Raw genomic sequence first — 17,142 nt, forward strand, 5'->3', positions numbered from 1 at the left:
CCGGCTCAGCCATCGCTTTGCAGGTCAAGGTCAGCATTAAAGCCAAACCCCAAGCCAGCCTGCAGAACACACGGCAAGCGTGCATTCTCGCCGGGGTTCTCGCCCAGGAGCTGGGAGGAGGGCACGGGCAACTCTGGCCAGCTCCCCAAGGCCGGGGTCCGTGTGATGGCATGAGGACGGTGCGGGCAGGGCTCAGGGGAGAAGGGGGTCGGGCGCACGCACCCTCACAGCGGCGCTTGTCGGGGGCCAGCTCGTAGCCGGGGTCACAGCTGCACTTGTAGCTGCCCAGGGTGTTCAAGCATCGCTGCTCGCAGCCCCCGCGGTTGGGCCGAGAGCACTCATCCACCTCTGTGGTGGAAAGAGACGGGGTCAGACACCCTGCAGGCTGCGGCCGGGCCCTCGTTCCAGCCTCTGCTGGAGGGTCAAGTTCACGATCCCCCAGGCTTTGCGTCTGCCTTCCAGCGTGGGGGAGACAGCCGTGAGGCTCACCTCTCCACTCAGCTCTGGACAAACCTACCCTCCAACCCCCCGAGGGTGCTAGAAACCCCACGGTGGGCCCCAGAGCCTTCCTTCCGGGCACATGGACTGGGCTGGCGGCCAGCACCATTTCCTGGCGCCTCTCCTGTGCTGTTCCCCTCACTAAGTAATCTTCCTCCATCGCTCTTTCAGTCCACACACGCAGCCTGTGGGGGAAGGACTGTTACCGTGCCCATTTTACAGATGGAAGACTGAGGTTCAAAAAGAACACCCACCCAGCCACACAAGTGAAAAACATCCATGCTGCCTGGCTCTTTCCCTGTCCACACTCCTCCCCCGTTCCACGGTGTGTGTGTGTGTGTGTGTGTCCTCCTCCCATCAGCCCCTCCCCTGGGGGGCAGATCTTCCCCCCAGCAGCCCCTCCCCCAGGGGGGCGGAACTTCCTCCCATCAGTCCCTCCCCTGGGATGGATTGTCCTATCAGCCCCTCCCCCGGGAGGCGGGCCTCTCTCCCAGCAGCCCCTCCCCCAGGGGGCGGATCTTCCCCCCAGCAGCTCCTCCCACAGGCTCTGCGCTGGCCCCAGTAAAGGAACACAGGCGATGGACTGGCCACGGGGACAGCAGGGCGCGGCCGCAGGGAAGCCCGCACCTTTGAAAAAGTTGACAGCGAAGCCGGCTTTGTTGATGGAGCCATCGGACACGAACTTGAGCCAGAGGCGGCTGGAGGTGCTCTTGATGTCGTCGGGCTTCTCGTAGCCGCAGTAGCGCCCGATGAGGGCGCTGCTCTCGCTGTGCCCGTCGCGCACCTCCAGGTAGTCGTAGGCACAGCTGTCGTGGCGCTCGATCTGGGCGGGCGGGGGCACGGTCAGTGGGGGGACAGAGCTCTGGCGGCGGGGAGGCGGCGGGGGGGGGGCTTCAGCGTCCCCTCACGGAGTGCCCGACCTACCTCGAAGGACTGGAAGGTGAGGCCCACGTGGTAGCCCTCAGACACCTGGATCCTCCAGATGCACACCTTGCTGGGCCGGTAGTCATCCGGGTAATTGGGTGACTGGATGTGGCCATTGTCCTTCTTCACGTCACCCCCACAGATGGCTTTGGGGACGGGGGGTGTGGCGAATGAGCACGCTCTGCCCTGCTTGGCAGCCCCTAGCGCCTGCGCCCCAGGCCTGTCCTCCCCAGCGGGCCCGCGGCCTCTCCCGGCCCGTTCCCCGTACCTTCATAGACCGCGAAGAAGCCCTTCCCAACCCAGTTGCTGCTGCTGCGGAATTCAACCCAGAGGCGGCTGTCGGTGGAGACGATGGGCTCGGGGAGCTTGCCCCCACAGAAGCGGCCTGTGTGACGGTGGGGAGGAGCCCTGAGACCCGGCCCAGGCCCCCCGCCCCCCGCCTCTCCGGGAGGCTCAGCCAGCCAGTTCCCAACAGGGGGCAAAGGTGACTTCTCATAAGAGGCCAGTGTCCCCTGAGTGCCACACCCCTGGCAACATTCTCGTATCCCCGCCACTACCTTTCTCCAGGCTAAGGAACAATCAAGACAGGAGCTGAGCCCACTCTGTGCATGCCAGCCAGGCAGGCTTTCGCGGGCTCAAACACAGCGGATAACCCCCAAGGCCCCGAAATAAATCCTGGAACCCCAGGGCGGACCGAGTCTGAAAAATGACCTCCCCTAGCGGGAAAAACCAGCCGGGAAGCCCACCTCACGGGCGAGGCTGGCCATCTGTGGGTTATTTGCAGTCGGAACAGACCCGGGAGGACAGATCTGTGTGGCCAACAAGGCTGGGTGTTTCCCAACTTCCCACAGGGACAGAGGCTGCTGGCCTAGGAATGTGAGCTATGAACAAGAAACCAGGATCTTGGAAAGGTTAACACGTTTGCAGCCGACAGCTGCTCTGGGTGACTAACCAGGGGGGGCTAGGAGGAAGGGGAGGGTGGGGGTGGGGAGGCAGGCTGCTTCTGCCGCAGGCCGGGGACAAAGGTGTGAGCGTGTAAGAGCCCTCCAGGACTGCATCCAGACCAGAGGGGCGTGGCATCCTCCCTGGACTTCCAAAGGTCGTGGGAAATGCATATGATGACGGAACTATGCACAGATTTCAAAACCGTTTGCACCAATATAAACGTTAACTGTCTAGCTCTGTCTCCCTGGAGCCACTGCGTAGTCGCTCGGGTGTGGTGCGGGAGCCTCCGGCAGCACCGACCCCCTGTGCCGAGTTCATTACAGCACCGTCTGTTCTGTGGTTTTGACCCACTTAGCCCCCACGCACTCGCTCACGCACTCCCCTGCCCTGCCCTGCCCTGCCCCTGCACGACCAGGGACAAAGTGTCTCCAGAAAACAAGGCCCTGGGGGGCAAGCGGCTGGCCTGACCCGTTTATAACAAATGTCTCTGAAGCCAGGCTGCTTGGGGACATCCACAAGCCAGATCATGTGACAGAGCAAAGGGAGCCTTGAAAGCACCTGGGATGCTCAGAACAGCCCCCGGGGGGGCCCTGTGACTCCCCCCTGCACCGGTCCAGCGAGGCCTGGAAGCCCGTACTGACTGTGAAGGGCCAACCAGGGACACAGGACTTGCCCGAGGTCACACTGGGACTAAGGACTCCAGGGCTCCTGGCCCCACAGCCTGGCCAGGTGTTGGCCCCAGGAGAACGGGGAGGGCGGGGTGTGAGTGGTTCTAAGGACTCAGCTGCGGAGGCAACGCGGGGCAAAGGGGGGGGGGCTCTACCTCTTAGGGGGGCCTTCCTCCAGAAGCCGTCCCGCACCTCCACGTAGTCGTACCAGCACAGGCGGCTGCGGTACAGGTCCATGGACGTGAAGTTCAGGATGATCTGGGGGACGGGGAGGAAGAGGGTTACACTGCTCCCCACGTCACATCACCCCCCTCCCCCACCAGGTGCGTGACCACTGCAGCGCCTCCTGCAGGCGTAACAATGAACAGTCACCGGGGGGAGGGTCTGGGGGCGCCGGGGTTGGGGGGAGAGGGGAGGAAAGGAAGGCCAGGTCACCAGCAGCACCTACAAGGGACTTGCATCAGTTCATGGGAAATGAAGTGATCAGTTAATTTTGGTGCAAAAACTTTGAAATCCATGCAGGTTCCCACCACCCCCCACCCCCACCAAATGCCTTTTCCGTGAGCTCTTTGAAGACCCTGCAGGTTTACTGAGCCTGATTCTGGGCAGTGGGTAGGCTGACAGCAGAGGGCATGTCAGATCTGAGTTCTCGCTCTCAGTGGGTCTAAGATGCCCATTGCTGTCCTGAACTAGGTCAAGGCATGCCCGTGGAAAGACCCCGTGGTTAAAGCTTCCAGCCCTGCGTTTCCTGCTGAGCCCTGGGGAGACCACCCAATCTCCCGGGCCTCAGTTTCCTCGTGGATATAGGGGGGAAGGTGGGGTGAGTGCCTGGAACCCCGGCCCGGCACCTCCTACGGCTCACCAGGTGCCCATGGCTACCTCAGCTCCACTTTGCTAAGGCTCAATTCTCCACAGCAGGTCTTCCAGGAAGGTAACCATGGCCTTGACTGTTGCTGCAGGGAGCCCCAGAGCCTGCTGGGTACTCGGAGTTTTCCCACAAACAGGGACCCCAGCAGGTGTTCAGTGCCACCTACAAGGCAGGTGCAGTGACACTCAATGCTCCGAGCGGATCTGAGCCTAGGGGAGGGGTCCCCTGCTGGAGAAGGAGTGAAAGGCCTGCTCTCCCTCCTTACTGAGAGTCAGAGCGGAAGCCAGGATGGAAAGGCTTCCGTGGCAGGGAGCAGGGGGCTGGCATTTGGCCCAGCAGGTGCAACACTGGGGTTCCATGCTGTAACGCATTGACTCAACTCCCGACTCCAGCTTCCTGCTAACGCACACCCTGGAAGGCAGTGGCGATGGCGCGAGTGGTTGGGTCCCAGCTACCCATGTGGGAGACCTGGATCGAGTTCTGGACTCCTGGCTCTGGCCTGGCCCAAACCCTGGCCATTTTAGGATTTGGGGAAAGTGAACCGGCTGATGGGCGATCTCTCAAATCAATCAGGAAGAGGAAGACCTCAAGGCGGGTCTGTTGTCGAGCGAGACGACAGTTCTGGACAGTGCACTTTGGACCACTCTTGTCATTACTATTCCCCACCCCACCCCCACTGGAAGGCCTTATCGCTCTACCTCCCAGCAGCTTCTCCTCATGTCACCTGCCCTCTCCGGCTGCTCCTTCCCTCCACGGTGCTCACAGGAAAACTCCAACCCTGGTGGAGCCCACCAGCCAGCACAAAGGTGGCCATGGCAAAGGAGACCATGGAGCCAGGCTGATCTCCCCCCAACTCCGAGTTCAGGCCACTCAACCGCAGCGTGCCCAGTGCTGTAGGCGCCCCCTTGACACCCCTGGGCCTGGCCCCACCCTCCCCTCCCACAGGGGTTAGCCCAGCCGTCCCTGCACTTAACTGGGTGCCCAACCGAAGCTCCAAGCAGGCCTTGGGTGATGCTAATCACTCCTTTCCTGCGAGCCGCTCGTGGTGAAATGCAAAGTCCCTTCCTCCCCAAAGGCCATTTCTCATCCTCGGTCACTTGGCTGTGGCCACACTAACCTTATCAAACCTGACACACCAAGCCTGCTCCAGCCTCAGGGCCTTTGCACTTGCTAGCCGGCAGCTCTACCCGGCTACTTGCCCCGTGGGTCCCTTCGCTTCCTGACAGTTTCTGCCCCAACTCATGCAACCATCCCGCACAAATCAGTAACCCTATCCCACCCCCGTCCCCCTTCCTCTGGCTTGTCACCTCCGACCTGGTACACACTGGAGGGGGGGGTGGTCTGCTATTGTCTGTCTTTCCCTGCCCTGCACCAAAATCTAAACTAGGAGGGCAGAGAGTAGGTCCATGGCACGGCTCCCAATAGGTGCTTAGGAAATAATTCTTGGGTGGAATTTTGCTTCCAAGAATCTACAGATGCTTCCTTGCCCAAGCATGGAAAGGCAGAAATTTAAAGCTAATTATTGTAGCTTTCTTGGTAATAATGAAACCTAGGAAAAACTGATCAAGCATCCACCAGTAGAAACTCAATAGAGAAACAGAGAACGGAATGCTAAACAGCAGGAATGTGACCGCGGGAAGTCTGTGTGTGCTGACGTGGACGCGGACCACGTTCAAGGTGAAGTGCAAAGCAAGCTGCAGCTGGCCCGACCTGTGTGGACGGGGTCCCTTCTGTTCTGTGTGTGCACACATACATACACACGCAAACACACATGCACACACACCTGGACAGACCTGGAGGGACACCCGAGTGTCACCAGCGTTGGCGCCTCCGAGGAGGGGGACTCAGAGGATCAAGGGCGAGAACATTCACTTGTATGCATTTCTAGATGGTTCAAAAGTCTTACACGTTATCTTTATATCTAACAAATAACAGAAATATCTTTTAAAACAGGTGCTGGGGTAGGCGCTCGGCTGAGTGGCCACCACACCTGCATCCCCTATCTGAGTGCCAGGTTCAAGTCCTGACTGCGCTCCCAATTCCAGCTTCCTGCTAACACACAAGGGGCCGGGGTGGAGGGGCGGCCAGGTGATGGCCCGAGTATTTGGGAGCCCAGATGGAGTCCTCAGCTCCTGCCTTCAGCCTGGTCCACTCCCAGACATTGTAGGCATTGGGGGAGTGACCCTGGAGACGGAAGCATTCTCACTTGCGTGCTCTCTCTCTCTCTCTGTATCTAGATAGATAGATATAGATATAGATATATCTGTCTGTAAAAGGAATAAATAAATAAAAATCTTCCTTAAAAAGCCAAAAAGCAGCTGCTGGGTGGAAGAAGGAACGCAGAGGCCAAGTGAGGGTACTCGGGCCCCTCAGCTCCCAGCCTGCCCGAGCCCCACCCCCACTCCACGTGGCGTCCCTGGGCCCATCCATCAACGCTGCTCAGAGCCATGCCGGCTGGCAGAGCCCCCAAGGGGCCCACCCCAGACCTCCAAAGGAGATGAGAGGCACTGGAACCCCCTCGCCCGGGAGGCCTGGTGCAGGCTATATTGGGACCGGAGGTGTCTAATTAAGAGTCGTCCGGCATCTGTCATGTGGACACAGCTGTGCCTGGGTGGCAGCACGCTGCCCACGGCCAAGGAAAACCCCGCCAGCTCTGCCACTTCCTGGCTGGTGACTCCGAGCCTGTGGTTTCGCTCCCCGCAGCCTCGGTGTCTCGGCTCATGGCTCCGCTGGGCAGCCGGGGGGGGGGGGGGGCACGGAGCGACACACCAGCTGGGAGCTTCCGGGGACTCACTGCCGGACCCCTCGCCTGTCTGTCCAGGAAGCAGAGAGGGTCCGAGCGCTGGTGACGCAGCGTCTGGCTTCGGCGTGCTCCTGCCGCCCACACGGGTGCATCACTGCCTTCTCTTATCTCTGGCGGGCTCTACTGCCACCCACCTCACAGGGCCTTAGGGAATTAACCAAGGTGGACACTCACAGCCGGCACTCGGCACATGCCAATTTCCCTACGGAATTGAATGGGTCTGAACCGACTCCCGGCAGTAGAGAGGCCAACAGGGTACCTGGGGGAAGCTCCCAGGCATCCTCAGTGAATGGGGTAGGACCGGACGGAACAGCCCTGCAGCTGCCGTTGGCCATGTCCTCACCACTCATCCTCATGGGACCTCCACGAAGGAGGTGCCATCCCTGGGCCCATTTCACAGATGGAGAAATAAAGGCACGGCAAGGTTAACCAGCTTCCCCAGATCACACACTCAGCAGCTAGCACAGCTGGGAGTCAGACCCAGGCACGTGGGGATCTTAAAGGTACACCTTCAGCCCCACCTCTGTGGGCCCGCCAATCACCACCATGCTAAGTAAGGCCACAAGCTGCACACGTGGCAAGGACTTAGGAGGAGTGGGATTTGGGCTGGAGCTGGAAGAACAGGGCGGATGTGAGGGGGCAGGGACGGGAGTGAGAGTGGACGCCGCCAGCTGGGAAGTCGTCCACCGCCCTTATCTCCTTGACTCCTCTGCAAGGTTCAGCCCACTGATGTGACCTCCTGGGAAACCCCCTCCACGCTAGGGCTCTGCCCATTGCTCGGGCGCCAGGGACGTCCTCCTCGGCCAGCGGCTCAGGAGGTGAGCGCGGACTCTGGGGGCGGGGGGCTGTACTGCTTTGATTTATTTGAAAGTCGGAGTTGCAGAGAGAGAGAGAGAGAGAGAGAGAGAGATTCTCCATCCTCTGGTTCATTCCCCAGATGGCCCCAACACCCAGGGCTGGGCCTGGCCAAAGCCAGGAGACAGGAGCCTCACCAAGGCCTCCCATGTGGGTGCAGAGGCCCAAACACTTGTGCCATCTTCCACTGCTTTTCTCAGGCCACTAGCAGAGAGCTGGGTTGGAAGTGAGGCAGCCAGGACTCGAACCGGCGCCCAGAGGGGATGCCGGCGCCACAGGCTGGGGTTTTACCTGCTATGCCACAATGCCGGCCCCGACATGCGCGTTTGTCTAAGATTTTCCTGTCAATCACTGGCATTTGTAGCCGTGAGCTGAGAACTGAGAGGCGAGTGAAAAACAACCTCTCGGTTGCCAGAACGGATGTCAAAGTCCACTTGTTATGGCAGGCGGCTGCATTTAAGGTTTGCGGGGAAAGGCCACAGTCCAGAGCTACAAGCTGCTTCCATGTGAACGGGGCAGATTCGCTCAAGCTCTTGAGCTTTAGTTTATTTATTTTTTTAAATTAAGATTTACTTATTTGTTTGAAAGGCAAAGTTAGAGAGGGCGGGAGGGAGAAAGAAAGAGAAAGAATCTTCCATGCGCTGGCTCTCTCCCTAAACGGCCCCAACAGCCAGGGTTGGGCCAGCTGAAGCCAGGAGCCAGGAGCTTCTTCTGGGTCTCCCACGCAGGTGCAGGGGCCCAAGGACTTGGGCCATCCTCTGCTGCTTTCCCAGGCGCATTAGCAGGGAGCTGGTTGGGAAATGGAGCAGCTCTCATGGGATGCTGGCATCGCAGGCGGTGAGTTAACCCATGGCGCCACAGCGCTGGAACGAGTTCCCTCGTCCTGTAGGGCTAACAGGTGCTGGCTTTGAAAACATGGCAGGGAATGAGGGAGTCGTGCGTGCCTGGCACGCAGCTGCTGAACACAGATTGGGTGTTATCATCCCGCTCCCCAGCCCTTCCAATGCCTGTGTGCCCACGGTGCCGTGCTGGGCTCACCCACAAGCCTGCCCCTCATCCAGGGATGCTCTGTGCCTTACGCACTTCTACGGCCGTGCCCGGATTCACCTGGCGTCTTGACCCCCAGCCCACTTCTCTCCCCAGAGCTCCAGGCAAAGGCGGGGAGCTGCCCGGGAACGAGGGCGCGAGAGCAGAGCTGAGGAGGGGGGCTCCCGGGGCGGGGCCCCATGGCCTGTGGACGGCCCGGGTGTCAGCCAGGAACAACAGGAAGGAAGCTGCTCCTGATCCGGTCGCCATGGGGGTTAAACTCCGGACAGGAAGGAAGGCGGTGCTCTCCGTGACCCCGGCCCTGACCCCATGCTCCACAGGACAGGAACTACCCTGTGCATCTCTGTCCCCACAGGGTTGCTGAAGGCGCGCCATTGCTAAACTGAAGCGGCAGTTGGAATGGCACAGGGCGTTGGGATGCGCCTACAAGGGGGCTTCCTGAGGTGTGCGGAGGGGCTGGCCGTGGTGACACAGCAAGTTAGGATCCCGACTGCGATGCCTGGGTCCCGTATCCCTGCTCTACTTCCAGCTCTCTGCTATGGCCTGGGAAGTCAGCGGAAGATGGCCCGAGTCCTTGGGCCCCTGCCACCCACACGGGAGACCCAGATGGAGTTCCTGCTCCTGGCTTCCCAGCCACTGGGAAGTGAACCAGTGGATGGAGATCTCCCTCTCCCCCCCCCCCCCCCCCCTGTCTTTCAAATAAGACACAGGGAGCAAGCATTTTAGCCTAGTGGTTAAGAGACCGGTCATGGGCCGGCTGTTGCGGCTCAGCAGGTTAAGCCGCAGCCTGCAACCCTGACATCCCATAATGCTAGAGTCCTGGCTGCTCCATTTCTGATCCAGCTCCCTGCTAATGCACCTGGGAAGGCAGCAGCAGATGGCCCCTGCCACCCACAAAGGGACCCCACTGGAGTCCTGGCTGCAGCGTGGACCAGCCAAGGCTGTCGCAGCCACTTCCAGAGGCAATCAGCAGAGGCAAGATCTTCCTGCGTCTCCTTCTCCTCTCTCTCTCTCTCCTCTGGCACTCTGCTTTCCAAGTAAATAATAAACAAATCTTAAAAAAAAAAAAGACACTGGCCAGCCGGCACCTCGGAGTGCCTGGGTCTGACCCCCAGATCCAGCTCTGACTCAGCTTCCTGCCCAACAGACCCTGGGAGGCAGCAGCCATGGCTCCAGTCACGGCTCCTGCCTCCCGCGTGGGAGCCTGCGGTTAGACTACACCCAGCTCCTGGCTTCAGGCCAGTCCAGCACCAGCTGTTTCTGACAGCTGGGACGCGAACCACCAGATGCGAACTGTCTCTCTTCTCCTGGAATAAGTAAAACTTTTAGAGAGAAGCTATAACACACATAAAGAACGTGAAGCATGGGGCCGGCATCATGGCATTACAGGTTAAACTGCTGCCTACCATAGGGGTGCAGACCCAGCTGCCTGCTACTGCCCTGGGGAAAGCAGTGGAAGATGGTCCAAGTGCTTGGGCCCCTGCACCCACATGGGAGACCTGGAAGAAGCTCCTGGCTCCTGGCTTCAGCTCAGCCAGTTCCAACCATTGCAGCCAATTGGGAGTGAACCAGCAGATGGAAGACCTCTCTCTTGGTCTCTCTCTCTCTCTCTCTAACTCTGCCTTTCAAGCAAATAAATAAATCTTAAAAGAATGTGACACGTGCTTGGCCCATCTTCTGCTCCATAACTAACTGTTCACTCTACTGTTCCTTGTGGGGGAGACTTTACACAGCCGGGGTAGCGGGGACCCTGGGGAGAGGGAAGAAGTCAGGGTGTGGCTGGACTGAAACAGCAGAGAGTGCAGTTTTAGCGTGAGATCTGGAACGCAAAGCTGTACGGGAAGGGACGGGCTCGCTTTGGATAGGAGGTGGTAGAGCGCCAACCAAGAGAGATGGCGGAGTCACTCAACCCTCAGCGACAACTCCCTGCGTGTGCGCGATCTTGCAATGAGGACAGACACGAAGGAGCAGCGTTTGGAAGGGAAACGGCCGGCGGAGGAGGGCCGGGGAGCACGCCTCTGCGCTGGTGTCCGCCCCCGTCCACAGTGGCAGCAGAGCCAAATAGCTTGCAGGTGTGGTCAGCGGGTGTCGTCTGGAGAACTCGGCACAGCAGCTTCAGATGGGGGTGTGAGTGTGTGCATACACGCATGTGTGTGGGCGTGTGTGTGGGTGTATGTAGGGGAGTGGATTCAGGGAACAGCAAGCCAGCCGGCTGAATGGCAGTCCTCAATTAAACAGACCGTCAGCAAAGACGCACTCGGCTGCTTGGCCGCCCGGGCTCCCTGGAAACAGGGCCCTTCCAACACATCTCTCCTGCTTGTTCAAAAGGGCCGGGCCCAGTGCGGGAGCGGCGGACCTGGTGGAGTGCTGTGTCGCACGCGCTCCCCGCTTTAGAGCCACTTCCTGTGCCGGGGACAGGAGGATGACAGCGGGGCGGGCTCAGGTGGCGGTGACCTGGCTGGAGCTGCGGGGGAGGGGCAGTGGCATCACTGCGGGTGGGGATGCGGGGCCCAGCGTGGAGGGAGGTCTGGGCTCTGCTTTGGTTTGCCAAAGACCAGGGTGAAGACCCAGAAGACACACTGGGCACAGGAGCAGGAGGCAGAGGCAAGAGCGATGGCCACCTGCTGGCTGAGGACACTGACTCCCGGTGACCCGGATGGACCCCCTGGGATGGACAATGGGACCAATCAGGCTGGAGGCTACGCTAGGACAGCACGTTCCACTCAGGATCACAAAGTCCTGTAGCTCACCCTTGGGAATTTGAAATACATGACAGCCAGCAGGCCCAGGCTGCACACAGCGAGCCCAGGAACAGATCAGCGTGCCCCCCTAACACTTTTTGAGGGCCTCGGGGAAACAAGGAGAACCCTGCAGGGGGAGGCCGGGCCCCCCCCCCCCCCCACAACAGCATCCACAAGTAACAGGCAGGGAAGGCTTCCTGGAGGAGGCCACATTCAGACCATGAAGATGGGGATGGCTTCCACCCACTTCCTGGCCTGCGGGGGCCAGTGAGTGTGAGAACCAGGAGTGAATCCCCAAGGTGACAGGGAAGGTGGGAGCTGAGACTGCGCTCTGGACCAGAACGGAGCCACAGGTGACAGGCGGCCAGTGAGCTGGGGGCAGACGACCAGGCCCAGCAGCCGCCGGGGGACCCTGGCGTGCAGGAGCAGAAGGTGAGGGCAAGCAGAGGCCAGTGCGCTGGAGGCTTCCTCAACTGCTCCCAGGGAGAGCTTGTCAGGGCTGGGAAAGGCCCCGGAGGAGACAGCTGGGAGAGTCGGGAGCCGAGGCTGGGCCTAACCTCCCCGCGCCTAGGTTTGTATGGAAGTCACAGCACCCGCGGGAGCACTGCACGAGGGGATGAGCGCCGAGGAAGGAGCAGGTGCTCAAATGGGACCTGCCGGGTAAACGCATACAGTGGTGCCACCTACGTACGAGCGCCGACCGACACCGACTGTGAGGCAAGGTGCGGGTGCTGGATCGCCCGGCCCCCTTCGCTGGGGGTCCAGCAGAGGAGGGAGTTACCTTCTCCCCCGGCGTGACGGAGATGCGCCAGACGCAGTGCATGTGGGCGGAGTAGCCGTTGGGGTACTCGGGGGAGGAGAAGTTGCCGGTGCTGTCCTGCAGGGTCTCTCCACAGGCTGTCGAGGAAAGGGAGCGACTGGGCAGCTGGACCCAGGCGCCCCCAGCCCCTCACCTCCCAGCTCGCCCTCCCTCCCTCCGCCCCAGCTCGGCTCTGCCTTGGAAACCGGATGCCCTGTTGTCAAGGCAACGCGGGACCCAGCACCACCCCGGCTCTCCTGGACCCGTGCATGGCTGCTCCCTGGCCTCTGCCGCCCTCCCGCCCGTGCCCCACCCTGCCGAGACCTGGGCACTTGTAGAGCTTTCGAGCTTGTGCGATGTCGCCCTTGCTGAGCCGGGTCCTCTGGCCGATGGGGGGCTTCACCCCGTTCACCTCGTACTTGGGCACAATGGTGTCCAGGAAGATGCCCCTGGGGTGGGGGGAGAAAAGGGGTGGGGTCTGAGGGGAGGTGGGCCGGCGTGCCCGTGGGCACCCACAGGGCGCGACCCTGCCGAGCCGACATTCCTCGTCGGGGTCAGAGACGGGCGGAGCTGGCTCACCCTGTCATTACACTGCCCACTGCCCGGCTGCCATCCTGCCCCGTGGCAACTACACCACAGGAGCCAGGGCAGCCCCGGCAGTGCTGTGGGAGCTCAGAGACACAGGCCTGCTGCCCCTGACTTCCAGGCCAGGCCTCACCCCTCCCCCAGCCGCTGCTTCTGTGGCAGACCCCGCCCTGACTAGGCTTCTCCCAGGACGCTCTGCGCCGCCTCCCCGCCCTGCTGGCCGGACAGCCAGGGACACCACCTGAGACGCGGCCAAAGGGCAGGTGCCACGGTGGCCGCCTAACCTTGGGGACAGTCCCTGCCAGCTCTCGGTCCCTCCTGTGACATCCTGGGGGTCTCCATCCAGGCGGCACAGAGCAAGCAAAGGGAAGCAGGCCACAGCTGGCCTCCCCAGGGCCCCTGACTCACACCCAGCTGGGCGGTCCACAGCAGGGGGTGGGAAAAGGCCAGGAGGGGTCTGGGTGTAGGGGGCGATGAGCTCAGCGTCTTCCTGGCCAGAGTTCCCCCGGGTGGGGGGGGTCGGATACTGGCAGTAGGAGGAGCACACGAGAGGTGGATGAGCAAAGAGCGGGGCTTGGGGGAAGCCTGGTTCCCACACTCCGCGGGGGAGCAGCCGGGAAGGCAAGGCCAGGCTGCTACTTTTGGGGGTCCTGGCTGTGACTTCTGGGAATTGGGATGTGCTGGTCAGCTGGAGGCGGGCCAGGGAGCAGGCTGTATGCAAATGAGCCCATTGCAAAAACAAGGGGGGGGGGCATGCCCATAGCTGGCTGGGGCCAGCAAGCTGACAGAGGAGAGAAAGCTCAGCTCCTTGTGGGCCCCCGGGCTCCAGGTGGCCAGGCTGGATGTCAGCTTGCTGGGGGCCAGGTAACCTCCCGTGTGCACAGCAGTGGGTGGAGAACCTAGGTGTGGCCAGGGACAGCTGCACAGAGGGGCACCCATAGACTCTTCCCCTTGGTCCCCGCCCCTGAGGGCAGGCTGGTGCAAGGCGCAGGGCACAGGGCGTGAGGCGGAAGCGTGGGGCCGCCCCAGAAGAGGCCGGGCCCGGCTCTCACCTGGAGAAGGTGTTCCGGGCGTAGTGCATGATGCTGTCAAAGTCGTAGGTCTCCCCCAGGGACTCCACCTCCTGCACTTCCATCTTCAGGAAGTTATACTCCTGCCCTGCGGAGGCCAGGACAAGGGCGTGGGCGCAGGTCCTCCCTGTTCTGTCCAGCGGGAGGGGGGGTGGGGCGGCCAGCAGAGCACCGGCTAGAGGGAAGGCCCGGGGGACATGGGAAGGAAGGACCCGTCCCTAAGCCATGGCTGGGAAGGAGGCGGTGAAGGGAAAGGCCTGAGACAGCCGTGGGGGCTGGGCAGCTGGACCCCAGCCCCTCCAAGAGGCGGGGCCCGGAGCTGCCCGAAGCCCCGAGGGAGCCGCGGGGCCAGGCAGGCGACCACTGCCCAGCAAGCGGAGATGGTAATTCCGAGGTGACCCAGAGCTCCCACCCATGCCAGGGGCCCCCAGGACGGGCACCAGGTGTGTACCTGGCTGGATGTTCTCCCGCACGATGGACACGTGGCGGTCCCGGTCAGGCCGCGTGTGCTCGTGCCAGAAGCCGATGACGTGGCCCAGCTCGTGGACCACGATGCCGAACTTGTCACAGTTCTTGCCGATGGAGATGGCCTGGGGGCCCCCGCCGCGGCGACCCACGTAGGAGCAGCACCTGGAGGGCGGGGCCAGCTCAGGGGGGCGGTCCCGAGCTGGGGGAGTGCATCCACTCAGGGGCGGGGCCAGGCTGCAGGGGGCGGGCAGGGGGGCGGAGGGGCGGGGAGGGCCTGAGGCCGATCCCAAGGCCAGGGGTGGGACGCGGTGGGGGCTGTGGCCCAGGGTGCGGTGCCCGGGGGTCCGTGCTCACCCGCAGGGTCGGTAGGTGAACACAATGTAGCTATCCTCGTCGGTGCGCTCCAGGAAGGTGACACAGGTGTGCTTCTCCCAGTGCCTCATGGCTTGCCGGAAGACTGCCCGCTGGCTGCCTAGCAGAGGGGAGCAAGCCAGGCTGTCACGGTGCCCCACTGGGCCCTCCCTACCACGCCCCCTCCCCGCTCCCGGAGCGCCTGTGGACCCCCAGGTCACCCCAGGTAAGGCCCAGGTGCAGGCTGGGGCCCCTCCCCCCCCCAGTCCCGTGCTCACCAGTGAAGTTGCCCCCAATAACAAAGGGGATGACCCCATCGGGCCACACGCGCTCCGGTCTGGAGGTGGCTGCCCGCCGGCTCCGGCTCCGACTCCGGGCCCGGCCTCTCCATCTCCCACGGGTGTCCCTCTGAGGCTGCCCACGGGTGTTCTGGCAGGTGGTGGTGGAAGAATTTCCTGGAAGGCCAAAAGGAAGGGGTTGGGAGGAGGGGTGTGTGTGGTAGGGGAGGCTTCTGTACTGGCACGTTTGCCTGCTGCTGAAAGTGATTTGTCACCGCACGATCAATACCCTCAGGGCTCTCGGGGTCATTTGCAGACACGGGGAGAGCCGTGAAAACCAGAGTCGCCGCTCGTGCACGCGCCCAGCGGACACAGCGCCCTGCCGCCCGCTCTCTGTAAGCCAGGGTCTCTCTGGAGACGTATTTAGCGCCAGTCTTTCTTTTGCTGATGGTTCTGCCATTCATAAGGCCCCCGGGCACAGGGCAGAAGGTCTGAATAGCGCCCCCCAAGGACTAGCAGGCTGCCGTGTGCCGTGCAGAGAACAAGAGCGCGTTAGGTCAGCACGTGCAACGTCAAGGGCTCAGTCCTGGCTACTTCGGCGTTCTCGGGATGGCGTGTGCCACAGCCATATAGCTCTGTAGCGCCCAGAGCGGCTCTCCAACTACACCCGGCTCCCACAACTCGCCAGAACTGGCTGTGACTGAGCCACAGCACGGTGGAGCCCGGAGCCCTCACCTGGGGCAGCTAAGGCTGGGAAAACGTCGCCTCTCCCCCTGTAACCCTCACCACCCAAGGTGTACACGGGACTGTGCATCTCCTTCGGTTCCCCAGAGCCCGGTTTCCACCGGACACGCCAGCTCTGCGAGATGCGGGCGAGCGCCGCTCTCCGCAAATGACCCCGGGGGAGAAGCTCGGGCCCCAGCTTTGCTCTGACTCACCTGGTGGACTGGGGACAGAGCTCTCTGCAGGCTCTCAGCACCGCGTCCCAAGCCTGCGACGTGCCCCTGGGCAGTGACAGGGCTGGGAAGACCACCCAGCCCCACCCTCCCTGCTGCTACCCTCTCAGCCACACTCCTGTGCTGTGTGGGTGGCGAGGGGCTTGGGCCACAACTGGGGATCTGAAGGACCTACCCGGGCCAGCTGCGAGGCAGACATGTAAAGGAATCATTGCATTATGGCTAGGCAGGACCCGGACGGCGTGGCCACAGGGATACAGAGGGGTGCCGTGCTGCCCAGGGGACAGCTGGGGGGAAGGGTCACGGGGGGGGCGTCTCAGCTGGACGCACAGGAGCCAGGAAGGGTGATGGGGATGGGAGTAGTGTCACAGAGGAGGAATGAGAGGCTTGCGGTCCAGCCCCAGCTCTGCCACAGGGCCGGCTGTGGGACACTGGGCAAGTCACTTTCCCTCCGCGAATCTCGGTTTCCGGACCTGACACGGCCCAGTGAAGCCGCGTGGGGACAGTGGAGTTACATAACACTCTTGAAAGTGCTTTGTGAACTGTCAGCAGGAATAATGTTGGTGTTCAGCTCCTGGGGATGCCTATACTGACCACTCCTCCTCCCAAGGGAAGACCCGCCCGGGTGCTGGGTTCAAGCTCACGGCCTCTGTCCTGGGAGGGCCCAGCCGGGAACAGGGAGGGCCCTTGTTTCCCCAAGTCTGCAACCCGTTTCTGGGCCGGCGAGGGCCGGCCTGTCCCTGGCGTACCTGTGGCTCTGATGGAAGACGTGCGGGCCGCACGCGGCGTCGCCTGGAAGGCCCACAGGTCCTCCTCATCCAGGGCGATGTCTCCGAGAAAGGCCGCTGGAGAGGAGAGAAGAGGCAGGGGCGTGGTTAATCCTCCACCCCAGCACCCCGCTCGCTCATGGCCCCGGCCCCAGCCCCCACTGCAGCCGGGGTCCCCAGAGGCCATCGGAGGAGGAAGAAGGGCAAGGAGGGCTGGGCTCTTGGGATCTCTTGTTACACCTCCAGCGGAGAGGGGGCAGGTGTTGGGCACAGAGGTAAGCTAGCACTCGGGACACCCACATCCCATACTGGAGGGCCTGGGTTCAAGTCTCGACTCTGCTTCTGATTCTAGCTTCCTGCCAGTTTAGACCCTGGGAGACCACAAGTGATGGCTCAAGTCGTTGGGTCCCTGCCACCCATGTAGGAGACCCACACTGAGTTCTGTGGTTCCTGGCTCTGGCCTGACACAGCCCTGGCTGTCACAGGCATTTAGAGAAAAAAAAAACAAACAAACAAAAA

General features: G+C 62.0%; 1 protein-coding gene across 1 annotated transcript in view; it reads right to left on the bottom strand.

Moving 5' to 3' along the window:
* Window positions 1-17,142, bottom strand: part of BMP1 (bone morphogenetic protein 1) — a 37,737-nt gene that overhangs the window by 12,504 nt on the left and 8,091 nt on the right. Inside the window, exons 2-13 of the mRNA XM_062199399.1 lie at window positions 16,606-16,701; window positions 14,901-15,077; window positions 14,626-14,743; window positions 14,255-14,433; window positions 13,786-13,891; window positions 12,473-12,597; window positions 12,131-12,246; window positions 3,191-3,293; window positions 1,691-1,807; window positions 1,423-1,568; window positions 1,126-1,321; window positions 223-348 (exon numbers count right to left, since the gene is read on the bottom strand). Coding sequence (XP_062055383.1) covers window positions 223-348; window positions 1,126-1,321; window positions 1,423-1,568; window positions 1,691-1,807; window positions 3,191-3,293; window positions 12,131-12,246; window positions 12,473-12,597; window positions 13,786-13,891; window positions 14,255-14,433; window positions 14,626-14,743; window positions 14,901-15,077; window positions 16,606-16,701 — 1,605 coding nt within the window. The remainder of the gene's footprint in view (window positions 1-222; window positions 349-1,125; window positions 1,322-1,422; window positions 1,569-1,690; window positions 1,808-3,190; window positions 3,294-12,130; window positions 12,247-12,472; window positions 12,598-13,785; window positions 13,892-14,254; window positions 14,434-14,625; window positions 14,744-14,900; window positions 15,078-16,605; window positions 16,702-17,142) is intronic.

This window comes from Lepus europaeus, chromosome 8 (genome assembly GCF_033115175.1).
Source record: "Lepus europaeus isolate LE1 chromosome 8, mLepTim1.pri, whole genome shotgun sequence".
Lineage (NCBI taxonomy): Eukaryota > Metazoa > Chordata > Mammalia > Lagomorpha > Leporidae > Lepus > Lepus europaeus.